General features: G+C 38.7%; 1 protein-coding gene across 4 annotated transcripts in view; it reads left to right on the top strand.

Moving 5' to 3' along the window:
* The window catches only part of gabrg2 (gamma-aminobutyric acid type A receptor subunit gamma2), a 101855-nt gene that overhangs the window by 15950 nt on the left and 72272 nt on the right, over positions 1–13633 (top strand). For all 4 annotated transcript variants that reach the window (XM_079586161.1, XM_079586162.1, XM_079586163.1 and 1 more), the window contains exon 2: positions 10217–10359. In XM_079586161.1, the coding sequence (XP_079442287.1) occupies positions 10217–10359 (143 nt within the window). The remainder of the gene's footprint in view (positions 1–10216; positions 10360–13633) is intronic.

Here is a 13633-nt window from a genome sequence, read left to right on the forward strand (position 1 = left end):
GCACACTGCTGTTAGTCCCGCCCCCACAATAGTTGTGTGCCAGAATGGCGAATGAAAACTCTGGAAGGATATTTGTAAGTACAGATCAGCGAAAGAAAATAAGAAAACAGTTAGTCAAACATGCAGTGTATTAAAAATTTAGTTTCAAATACATTTTAATCAGTTTCATTTTATATTTTCATTAATTTCTTTAAAAGTTATGTTTAATATTAAAGGCACAAAAATAATCCCATAGAAAACCCCTTGATTTCTCACCTCAGAGTATTTAAGGCATTTCCATCTGTTAGTGTTGGCTAATTAATTAAACCTGCACTCCAAATTACATATTTTGGCTTAAAAAACAGATGTTGTATTTCTAATTTGACATCAAATCAGACAGGAAATACAGACACTGAACTCTATATGCAAACTCACAATAATTAATAGGTTTATTTGGCTCCTGAACTTTAACTCTTTCCTTTACAAACTGCATTTCCCATAATCTTCTTCTTGGACTCATTTTCCCCTCAAAACTTTTTACTATTAGTCCTGGACTATTTGTGAAGTTTTGTTAGCCTTGCAAGCAATTCTAAACATTTGTATTACTGTTGTTTTAATCCTTTGTTTTTAAACCTTGTCCTGTTTATTCGGATTATCCTGCGTGTGAGTTTTAAAACTTTGCCTGTTGTTATCGACTGCTCTCCTGCCTAGGATTGCACTTGTTTGCCTGGTTGGACAGAACTTTGTGTACCGAACAACTGCCTGTTTTCTTTACCAGACTTTTTTGTTGTTTTATTAAACCGGATAATGGTTTTACTATTTGCATATCGCCCCCTCCACAACACATTTTATTAACCATTTTGTTTTAATTAAACATGAAGATGTTTTAATAGGCAAATTCTTCTCAGCATTTTAAATCCATTTAGTTAAGTGGCTACCTTTTACTTGATCGTTTCTTCATTTTTCAAAGCCTCATTGATGTGACATTTTTCTATTGCATGGTTTGTTGAAATGTTTTCATTATTTATTAAAGAAAATTATGCTAATCATAACAACCTACTGTAAGCTTATTTATTTCTTAATTAATTCTAAAACACAAATGCTGCCGACTAACAATGGTAAGCAAGTCCTGACAATTTTAATTTTTAATTTTACGTTCATTTATTAACATCGCTATATATATAATTATACATACATTTGTAAAATAACATTGCAGTCGACATCACAAATACAATTATTATACCCCACTTAAATTTGAATTCCTCAATATTCTCAAAAAGTTGATGATATTGAAAGTCTACCGAGACTTCATTAAATCCTCAGAAATCAGTACCACATCGGTTTGTCCCAGACTACCTAATTTGTTTTTATGAGACAGCCAAACTTTGCTTGTCCAAAAAAGAAATTCAGTAACTGATAAATCTCCCTCTTACTACGTTTGTATTTAGGTCCATAAAAAAACAATTCAGGCGTAAACATTTTTCCTAATATTTGACACCACCCACTAAGAAGATCAAAAAGGGGCATTAATCTACTACAGTTTATATACAAACAGATGAAAAACTGTCTCCTGTTGTTCACAAAAAGGACATCCTATCCCTACTAGTGGATCACCATGTGCTTTGTATCTGTTTGTAGCTAAGATACCAAATACAGCTCACCATTGCAGGTCACCAGACCTTTTTTCAATGGGAGGCTTGTACATGGTCCTCCAGTAACCTTTTAGGGTTGAGTCTAGTCCAAAAAACTCTGTCCATTTAGACTCCTTTACAGTTTAAAAAACATGAAGATTTTACACACAGTGAATACAATGTTCTTTTCCCAATGTCTCTGAATTGCCCCAGCTGAGGAGTCTTAAAAGAAAGAATGCCACCTTTAATGTCCTGCCACAAGCCAGTCTCAGCTGTAATATCCATTTCTATCAGAAATACTCGGGAGAATAAATACCGTAACAAGTATACCTTTTTTTTTAATAGCTCAGCAAGCACAATTATGATTTAAAGTTATTTGGCGTAGGGTATGGAATCTGAATTGCCTGCCTGAAGACCAAGGCACAGCCGACCCCCAGGGAGGTATAGGAAGGGACCATCCTGGTGGTGGTGGGGTGGATGGAGGAGAAGGGACCATCCTGGTGGTGGTGGGGTGGATGGAGGAGAAGGGACCATCCTGGTGGTGGTGGGGTGGATGGAGGAGAAGGGACCATCCTGGTGGTGGTGGGGAGAATGGAGGAGAAGGGACCATCCTGGTGGTGGTGGGGTGGATGGAGGGGAAGGGACCATCCTGGTGGTGGTGGGGAGGATGGAGGGGAAGGGACCATCCTGGTGGTGGTGGGGAGGATGGAGGGGAAGGGACCATCCTGGTGGTGGTGGGGAGGATGGAGGGGAAGGGACCATCTTGGTGTTAGCAAGGCACTTACAGAGAAATTAATATTCTGAACCTAGGATCGTTACAGGTCTCCGATTTTTTTTTAGTAACGTCAAATCTCCCTTCTTTTGGAAGCAAAGTTACAACAGCACGCTGGCAACTTCTTGGTAGACTTCCTTCACTCATACATGTTTGAAACACTTTAAAAAATCATGCCCAATTATACTCCAAAAGCATTTGTAAAATTCGGCAGGAAGTCCATCCATTCCTGGTGCCCGACCTGATGAAAGTTCCATTTCGGCAGTTCATTAAAAGTAAACAATATCGATAATTCAGGAAGATCTTGTAAAAGTTAATGTCTGCATTGATCATTTAAAAAATCAACAGAATATAAGTCTACGCATCCTTACTGGGTCTGAAACAAAGTGTCCATTCTCATCTTTCAAAAACAACATATTTTGTCTATGCTTAGTTCCATTTCGAGGATAGTCAACAAGTCTTTGGGGACGCTCCCTAAGCGTACGTCTCTGAAGTATGAATGAAACCATTCCAATCCTGATTGGTGTTGCGTCATGACGTAATGTGACGGCATACCCGGATCAGGATTGGAATAGTTTCATTAATTCTTCAGAGATGTACGCCTAGGGAGCATCCCCAAAGAGTAGTTTCTAACGACGCAGTGTCTCGTTCCCTTCTCAGGGAACAAGGGTTACAGACGTAACCAGAGATGTTTTCCGTTCCAGGTTAAAAAAAGATGTAGGAGCGTCTATCTCTTTTCTTTTTTTTACGACTCCTTACAAGTTCTCCTTTTACTTTTTCATTAAGAGTTTCATTCAGACAGTTTTTTCTTTTCAGTCCACTTATCCTTCAAATTAAGATAAACATTTACAGTCATATTCCCTTCAATAATCTTAAGTTCGTGCTCCAAACTCTCTAATGTTTTTCTTAAACACAAGGTAGAATGAGAAGAATATTGTTGGCAATACTCCTTAATAAACACTTTCCCAATATCCCACCACTGAATAATATTGTCATATCTTCCTTTCTCAATTTTCCAAACTTCCCAAAAATTTTCACAAAATGATTTGTCTTCCAGGTATTTGACATTAAAATGCCAAATGCAAAAATGCCAAGAACTCTTATAGGTTTTTGTTATGAGACTACAGTACATTCAACTGTAGTTAGTTTGTGATCTAAAAAAGAAACCGTGGTAATGGTTGTATTCAATGTCCTATTCCTCAAATTAGGAGATAAATAAAACCTGTCTAAGCGAGCAGCAGAAAAAGAATCATTACTAAAGCTCACCCAAGAGTGCTGTTGGACTAAGGCCTACATTTTTTCCCCTCCATATATCTGACAAGCGTACATTTTTAACCAATCTTTCAAGACAAGTGGCTGACAATGGGTGTGATTCTTCACCATTTCTGTCAGTTGTGAAATCAAGGGTGCAGTTCTAGTCTCCACCAATGACAACAAAAGCTTCATCATGTTGTTTTCTTAAAAACTGTTCTAACTTAGTGAAGAGCTTTATTTTTACTTTCAACGCCTGAATTCGGAGCATAAATATTCACGAAGATGAAAAGCATATATTTCAGCTCTCACAATCAATAGTCTTCCTGGTTCCACTGCATTTTTCCATAAAATATTGAAATTAAGAGAAGGAGCAAACAATGTTGCCACCCCTGCACTTAATTTACTCCCATGACTAAGAACACATTCTCCCTTCCACCATAATCCCCAATCAACTTCATCATCCAAATTACTGTGTCTCTTGTAAAAAAAATAAAAATTAATAATCTCAGAAAGAAGTGCACGTGTTCATGTCCCTCATCCCATTCTCATTAAGGGATCCTGCTCGTAAAATCTCCATCAGAAAGAGAGGGAAGAAAACAGCAAAAAAAATAAAATAATGAAAAAGTATACACCATCATGAATTTGAAACTTGTCCCCCTCGTTACATGCTACTTCCCAAAAGTTTTCATTTTTTGTCTAACGACTGTAATGAGTTTCTTAAGCCAAAACTGTTTCTGTCGTGAGAGTTCAGTACAATTACTCGTTTTCTAGGCCCAAGCCACTGAAGAAAAAAAATTCTCAAGATCGGGGAAAATAAATCACTAATTTCCACTCCTGATTTCCCTTTAGTTTAATCAAGAAAACTATTCATTTGTTCAACAGTGTACAAATCATTTTCTCTAACTCTTTCCAACTCATCTGACCACTGTTCATTATCTCTCATGCTATCTTCAGTACTCTGAGATTAACCATCCATTTCATCTCCGAAGTCCTCCCCTGAAACTTTTGCCTGAGACAGTTCAGAGAGTTTCAGCACATCCTCTGCATTGCATTTCATTAACAATCTTATTCATAGTAGCATCACAAACACTATCCTTCATTTCCTCCGTTACTTTTTCAGTCTGCTCAGTGTCTTGTCTATTCCTTTCATTCGTGAGAAAAACTCCATTAGTTTCTTCAACTCTAGGTGTAATCAGTGGAGGCTGAGAATCATTGCGCACTTCTTTATTCGGACACGAAAAACGCTTGTGTCCAATATTGCCGCATTCTAAACATTTCAGACTCTCTGCTCGCATATATCATATACAAATTATCTTTGTGATTAACTTAAAAAGATGCTTCTAGAGATCTTTCTTGGGAGCTTAGGAACATATAGACTTGGCGTTGAAAAGACAAAACATGCCTAATGGAATCATTCTCATGGGGCTCGCAATGTTCCCAAATCTTACAAGTTCTTTTATGATGGCATCGTTGGAAACAAATGGCGGAACATTGGAAATAGTGATTTTTGTAGCTGGGGCAGATAACGGGGAAACCAGAACAAAGGCCTCTTTCACTCACAATCCGTCCACAGTCAATTGATTCACTAACCTGTGGGAATTATTAACATTATGCACAATACCCGCAATCTCGTGCTGGATTTCAAGCCCTGTGCTAGTATCTCTTCCTTGCGTACCTTCATAGCCTGGTTGTACTCGATGGTGTGTTTTTGCTTCAAGTGATGAAACAAGTTTTTTGTGTTTCCACCTTTAGCGGTAACACTTGTCTTGCATGTTATGCTAAATATTGTGCTTTGTTGGAGATCTGGGGCCGTATTCACAAAGAATTTTATCTTACCACTAGGAGTACTCCTAAATCGCACTAAAAGATTTTAGCTAGGAGTGTTCTCTTAAAAGTTATTCACAACACCTTTCAGACCTACTCTTAGTAAGGAAAAATGACAACTCCTAAACTAAGAGTGAGTCTTCGTTGCTATGGATGACGTCAATTCTCATGCACGAGCTTCCTCGCAATGATCACGGTGATTGGTTGTTAGATGACAGGGCCATCATGCGGAACATAACACAGACGCACCAAATCATGGAATTACGACATCTAAATATGTCTGTGTCCTACACAAAATAATAATAGTAATGTCATCGAAATGCATATATAATGACATGTTTGTGCAGGCCCCAGTGAAGTGTAATTCTAAAAAGGCAGAGAGAGAGAGAGAGAGAGAGAGAGAGAGAGAGAGAGAGAAAAGTTGTGAATTAAATTAAATTAAATCAAGGTAGCCTAATACCCTAATGAAAACCGCTACTTGCCTAATATTGAAAAATGACACTTGCATTAACACTTGCTTGGTTAATTGACATCCTATTAGCCTACTTAAAGCAAGGAAATATTGCTAATGTAATAGTTGAATGACGGTGGATTATGAACTAGCCAAAACGGAAAAGAAAGCCCAACTGGACGCAGGATCAGTTACTGCTGCTGGCCCAGTTGGTGCTGAAAAAAAAAAAAAAACATAATAAAAGGGAAATTCGGCACTGGGATACAACATCGAGAATTGTGCAGTTTGCATCGAACACAATCTGGGTATTGATGGAGTGGGTTCTCTTTCTATTCACAAACACATCCTCATCCTGACGTGGTGCAATTATTTTAATATGTGTCCCGTCTATAGCACCGACCACTCTGGGCACACCGGCAATATCCATAAAGCTGGCTTTGTTTCTTTGGAGTTGGCGAATGTCCAAAGGAAAACTTATGAACTGTCGAATAATATGGGGTCTACAGAGTGCATTGATGGTTGGGTGGATGGATCTGCTTACCGATGGCTGGGATATCGCTAGATCGTCGGCATTACACAATTGCATTTTCCCCGTTGCCAGGTAGCGAAGTGTTATCAAACATTTCAATTCGATCTACAACAATCAGTATTCCCTCACGGTTAAGGCGGTATCTTTGTAATAACTCCGTGTCATTGGCTGTCTCCAACACACTGTCGCGCGGCGATTTTAAGACCCGTTGTGAATAGGTCTTAGTGAGTTAGGAGTCCTCTCGACTTCTTTTAAGCTGTCCCAGACTTAGGTGCTACTTTTAGGGCTAAAATGCTTCGTGAATTACTCTTAGTGAAAAAAATTAGGAGTCCTAAAGTTAGGAGTGACACGCCCATTATTTTTAGGAGTTGCTCCTAAATTCGCCTGTTAGGAGCTACTTTTAGCCTTAAAATTCTTTGTGAATACGGCCCCTGACCTCTTAACCAAACCACTTCCATACTATTGAAGTAGCTCCCTTTTTAGGTACTAAATCGTCATTCGAGGCTGACAGGCTGCTCTTACTCTAAGACAGTTGTTGTGCGCGCTAGGGTACGTAAATACGTCATCGCGTTGCTAGCCTGCTGTCCTCCAAAAGCAAATAACTACTCTGAGCATCTGGTTAGGGTTGAACCAGCCGTTCATAAGTTTTTTCTTAAATTGGAACGTAAAGTCCACACTAGAGGCTTAGTAACTACTAGCTAGTTTGTAAATAACTCTGTACTTTATTCCGTTGCATGCATTTATTCGCAAGACAGAACGTAGCTAGTAGGTCGTTCGCTCTCCATAAAGTAATGTGGAGTCGCATAATATGAGGTTTACCCTCAAGGATCCAATAGCAGCCTTCAAATACGTGAGCAGAAGTTGTTTAAATGCTGTGAATTTTAGTGTATCCTTCATTTTAACTTTTAATTTTTCATTTTTACTTAAATTATTTTGCCTCACTTATCTAAAGGTAAAAATACGTTTCCATTAAATACGACACTTAATCATAAATTACAAGTGTTTTTATATGTAACTAACATTCAGAAACTGTATTTGCAACGAATTAATAAGGATAAATAAGTAATGCTAAAAAAACATATGAAACAACTTTTATTGATTATGACTGATTTTATGTGACACGCACAACACGGACCGATGGGACAGATGCACACAACGGTGCGCTGTAGGACTGGTGCGTGTTGATGAGCCGCTAACAAATTATTCTATTCACATAATGTTCTGTCTTTTAAAATGTAAGCCAGTTTAAATGTCAGCATTATCATATGTCTAAAGAATCGAAGTCTGTCAGGTAAAAGAAGAGCTTATTCTTTTATTCAGTCTGCCTGGTATTTTAGTCCAACCGTTACTCCTGATCAGAGGCTGCCGTCAATATTTAGTTGGAACGTTGAGTTACGTTTAAACTAAGTTCAATGGTGCAACGCAAAAATATTTAGTAGTGCGTAAGTTGTAACGTAGTGCCCATTTACATCAAACCTAGGCTGAGTTGTAACTTACGCACAGCTGGTGCAACCGGCCCCTGGAGCTCTGCGTGCGGCCCACGTCAGCACATAGTGCGCAAGCGTGACACAGCAGCGCAAGGGATGGGTCTGCTTTCTCTGGGGGCAGCGCTTGCAAGTTCACCACCTGGTCCTGAAAGGGAGTGTTGGGAACTTTGGGCATGTACTCTAGGCACAATTCGCTGACCAAATGCCTGCAGGTCCCCCACCCTCTTGAAGGAAGCAAGCATGGTCAGGAGCACTGTCTTTACAGACAGGATTTTAAGCTTAACTGATTCTTTGGGCTTGAAAGAAGCTCTGGCCTGAAAGGATGAGAGAGGTCCCAGGAGGGAATGAGGCGCGGCCTGGAAGAATTCAAACTCCTGGCGCCTCTCAGAAACCTGTTGACCAAGTCGTGCTTTCCAACTGACCTCCCATCAACAGCATCGTGATGTGCTGCGATGGCGGCAACATACACCTTCAAGGTGAAGGGGGACAGCCTCCGCTCCAAGCCTTCTTGAAGGAAGTAATTATCAGTGGCGGATCATTTGGAGCATTCCTAAACTATACCTATGAAAAGGTTTTTCGTATCCAAATTTGGACCTCAAAGCATATAAGCTCCTAGCCTGGTTCTACCAGACTCTCCTACATTTAATTTGTACAGAGAGTCTGGCCTCTCTCCATCGACAAGCGTTAACTTGTAGGCGGGAACTCTGTTGAAGTTTAAAACTATTGGATCTGCCCAAAGTCACTCTATATCTGCCATAACTAATCGCTAACGTTTGGTCGTGACGTATGACGACTCAAACTAGCGCCTCAACCTCAACGTCATCGTTCTCAGCCACTCCCTCTGTTCGCTGATTGGACCTGCAAAAATCCCAGACCTAGTACTGAAGGAAAATCTAAATTGAGCGGAAGTACGTAGGAGGGAGGAGGCAGGCTAATAAGCTCCCCGCACAAAATAATATAAGTAGAGTTCTACAAGAAGGTTTTAAATGGGCTTCATAAGCTGTTGATGAACAGCTTGTGTTGTTCAACAATGTGTTGTTGAAATTATGCAGTGTTTTCCCCCATATAATGTACAGTGAAATGTACTGAAAGTGTTATATTGTAGTCTTGCCTTTCTGAAATGTTTCTGAAGCTGCCAGAGCAGTACAGCTCTCAGTCACATGTTTCTCTCAAGGATAGGCTATGCCTTTCTATCTTCTACTGACTCCATGGTTACTGCCTCACAATATTATTTGATTGCTTTGCCAAGGTTCTCAGCATTCATTATCAATTGAAGACAGACAGACAGACAGACAGACAGACAGACAGATAAAGATAGATAGATAGATAGATAGATAGATAGATAGATAGATAGATAGATAGATAGATAGATAGATAGATAGATAGATAGATAGATAGATAGATAATGGGAATGAAATAATGCTGTAGATGAAAACGGAGGCTTGCATTTGTCGCACCTTCCCCTCACAATCTGACTTTAGGAGTTCTGCCAGGGAGAAAGACCGAACGACTGTTTCCACCTCTAATGCAACATTATTATTGTATGTCTGTCTGTCCCCCAGCCTGCAGTATCACACCCACACTTTTCAAAGACTCATTTATCATTATCTTTGTTAATTTCTCGCCTTTTTTATGGTTCAAGTTAAATTACTAAAGAAACTTAAGCACACAACAGCTTACGGCTATCTGTATATGCATGCCCAATACACATGCATGCAGAAGAAAGAATACTCACACAATATGTCATTTAAATGAATGGCCCACACATCTGTGGTATTGAGAAAATATTCATTAGCAAAACGTGCCTACTATTTCTATCTTTAATTTAAAAAAAAAAATTGCAATAAATTAGCCCCTCTTCTCAGATGAGATTTTGTAAAGTTGAAACATCTTTTACCAGGTATTACTTCTTTCATTACATTATTTCTATTTACATTTGAGTACATTTTATGTATGCGTTTAATAATTGAAACTTAAAGGAAACATAACTATGAGACTATGATTCATAAAAGAGCAACCTACAGTATGATCTATAATGAGCTATACAGTCAAATTGCCTAAAGAAAGGTGGAAATAAATGTTTACAGTATAATTACTTGATGGCTTGTTAACAAGATCATATGTAATAGCAGAACCGAATCATAAGGATATTCATGTTGTAAAAACAAAATCAGCATGAACTCAGCTTACATTTTAGAGACTACAAAAATAAAATGCATTTATAAAAGTGTTGAAAATAGGATCATTAGCATCTTTGATTCACCTCTTTTTGTTTGTTTTACCCATTAGCTCTGTTCAGGTGGAAAGTGATGATGACGAAGTGACAAACAAAACATGGGTTCTGACCCCCAAAGTGTATGAGAGTGACGTCACACATATTTTGAACAGCTTACTAGATGGCTATGATAACAAGCTGCGACCTGACATTGGAGGTAGGTGTCTGTTTTTGTTCATTTATTTATTTATTTTTATGTTGAGCTACTGAGCTACTGAATGTGAAATTGTTTTATTTTGTTTAAAGGTGAAGTATGTAGTTTCTGCGACACTAGTGACACCTAGCAGAATTACAGAAATAAAGCATATTTTCAAACAACTTTGCAAACAGGTAAAAGCTACTTTCAATAAAATGTCTAACATATCAGGTAAAGGTTTAGCTGTGTTGCTATGTGTCATAAGTACCCAATTGAGTAGGCTAACACTATGTCTAGAGCGAATGCTAGTGTCTCGCTTATAATAAACCCATCCAATGTATCTGCAGAGGGCACATGTTTTGACATGATGCACCACAACTATTTGAGGCTGTCTACACTGGTCACATCTAATCAAACATAAAATGGTACATTTGTCTTTCTGAATGGTTGCATGAAGCTGTATGGTATTGAAGCATTCATTGTGAAGCGTTGCAGCGCAATGCCCTGTTTGTTTGTGTTCATGACCCGTTTAATCTTTGAAGGTCTAAATGCAACGAATTTTGGTTTGCACTTTTGTAATCGAAGCTGAATGTGTTTTTCCCATGTAACGCATAAGCCATAATCCCACACAGAGCTTGACACTTACTTTTTTCTAAAAAGAGAAAGCTTTTAAACAGACATTTTTAAATAGAAAAATTTAGGAGCATATTAAAAAACTTTAGTGGCGCAATGAAAATGTACCACCATTTGTTTACCAGTAAAAAATCACGGTTCGCTGTAAGTTTTGGTGCCACCTTGGCAAAACTATTTTTTTACACCCATTATATTATTTATATTTTCCCGTTTTCAGGGAATAGTGAACACTGCGTAGGGACCCTGTAAATTGGAACGCTCAAACCATAGAGCTCTCTCTTAACGGTCTCTCCTAAGGGTCTAAATTTGGTGTGTTAGACAAGATACACAAATAATGGCTGCGTCCGAAACCTTAGACAGTTGACTATTTGTCTCACTGCCTTATCCTGCAATGACTTTGTACGCTTTGGACTTTTTATTTATTTCTTTTTTTCTTTTTTCTTTTTATCGAACACATGCTCCTAAATGCTTTTCACAGTTCACACACATCTATTTTTAGTCGCACTGTCCGGTCTGCAACACTGGCTAAACACTCTGGCTCAGCCTGCTAAAATAGCCAAGTTCTAAACTCTCGCTATAGGTTGAGCTGGAAAGAGATTGACAGATCTGAATCGACCACTCACAATGCTTTGATGGTGCCCGGGAAGCACAGTGTTTACTCTTTTGGGGACATAAACCCATAAATTGCATACTTCTAAAAGTCAACAAAGAATTTGCTTACATACTACTTATAAACTTCCCCTTTAACAACTGAATAAAATACATATCTAATCTCCTAAAAGTCTGAACCTTATTGAATATTTAAGTTTGCAACACTGATCTGTATAATGACTGGATTACTCATTGCGTTCTAAACTGCCATCAGGCAGTGAAGTCACCGAACGTGTTTGAGCGGCCATCTTACTATTCCCTACAGACAGAGGGCATCATTGATTTAAAGCCAAAACATTGACCTAAAATCAATCCTGCTCAGTCTCACAGAATTAGTTTTATGATAAACATTTGTTACTTTAGATGTTATGTGTAATGCTTATGGTCTTTTCGGAGAGGATAAGTCATATATTTAAATCTTCAATGTGGGTGTGTCTATTGCACACTTCAGACAGGTAACTGGTCATTTCTTCATGTACGTAATTACGGAAGAAATATTAAACATGAACATGCGTTTAGTTTCAGAAATGGATTTGAATAGCCTATACAATGAAAATTAATACAGGCCTCTTTTACTATATTGTATGCCTATTAAAATTCAAAGTTTACCATGCACCATTGGAAATAAAGCAGTCAGCGTTATTTGTTTGAATAAGCATGTATTTAATTTCCTGATTGAGCAAGATCTATTTCAGACTCTTAAAGACAGCGCAAATTCTATAGCATTTTACTAGAATTACAGTTTCCAAATGAGTAAAGTGTAATGTAGGCTATATGTTGTTGAATTAATTATTAATTTAACCATAATTTAAATTAATAACTGCTTAGAAATGCATGCTGTAGACAAAATCATTGTTTAAACATCTGCAGTTAGCCTACTGTATGAATAAAAACAATACTACAACATAAATACATAAACACAACAGTACAATGCTGTAACAAAGTTTGTTGATAAGGGTAGGAGGAGGCGGGAACCGGCAAACGTTTCACAACTTTAATCATAAAATAAACAAACACAAAACGAAAGTAAAAGCGGCAGCCCCTCACAGACAACTGCAGCACACACATAAACGAAACATAACGTAAAGTCCAGGCCTGGTCCTCTCTTGTCCTTCACTGTCGTCGCTCTTCCTTTTATGCTTCCGAAGCTCCTCCGTGAGAAACTCGAGACCAGTGTGGCGCACAGGTGACGCTCATTATCAGTCACGCCACTGTCCTGCTTGCCACAAAGGCTTGACACAAAATCATATTCCACCAAACTCCCTCTCAATTAGAAACTCAGGATTCGCTATTTGTTAAAGTGTACATTTCAATGTCCATGCATACAGCAGATATCATGTGAAAAACTCTTACATATGATGTGGGAATATCTCTCTGAATTATTCATTCAACTGGGATCTTGTTTGCATTGTCTTTATCTTTAGTTTAACTTGTACATATATTCCTTTATTTTAGACATCACATTCCAAAACGTCTAGATTACATATGTAACCCTGAGAAGTCATGGTGCGAGCCAGTGTCTGAAGCATGTGTGATGCACAGAAATGTTGGCTACCAAAGTCAGGTGACGTCACAGCTGAACCTTCCCCTTCTTAGGGAAATGGGACTAACCTCCAAACCAAAATGACCCATGGCAGGGCTTGCTAAAGAGACGCCCATAACTCCCAATAAAGGGGGCAGACCAAAGTATTGCTATCCTGACTGTCTGAACTCTTGGCCATTAGCTCTCAGGGGTAACCTAACTGAAGGGAGTGTAGAATTAAGCAACCCATTCTATGAACTGGAAGATGCCTCAGGAGGGAACTGTGCTCTCTCAACTGCCTGCTCTACCTAAGGAAAACCTCAAAAGTACTTTCGGGAAGTCTGGTGAGTGAGTACTAAGAATTGAGCATCTATAGCAGCTTCCACATCCTCCTGCTCTCTAAGACAGACCATCCAAAATGGCATGTAGACCCTGCCTGACGACACCCCACCTCCATCATCCGAAAGGAACCACAGAGAAAGAGGGGCA

The sequence above is a fragment of the Phoxinus phoxinus genome, assembly GCF_949152265.1.
Source record: "Phoxinus phoxinus genome assembly, chromosome: 17".
Classification (NCBI taxonomy): Eukaryota; Metazoa; Chordata; class Actinopteri; order Cypriniformes; family Leuciscidae; genus Phoxinus; species Phoxinus phoxinus.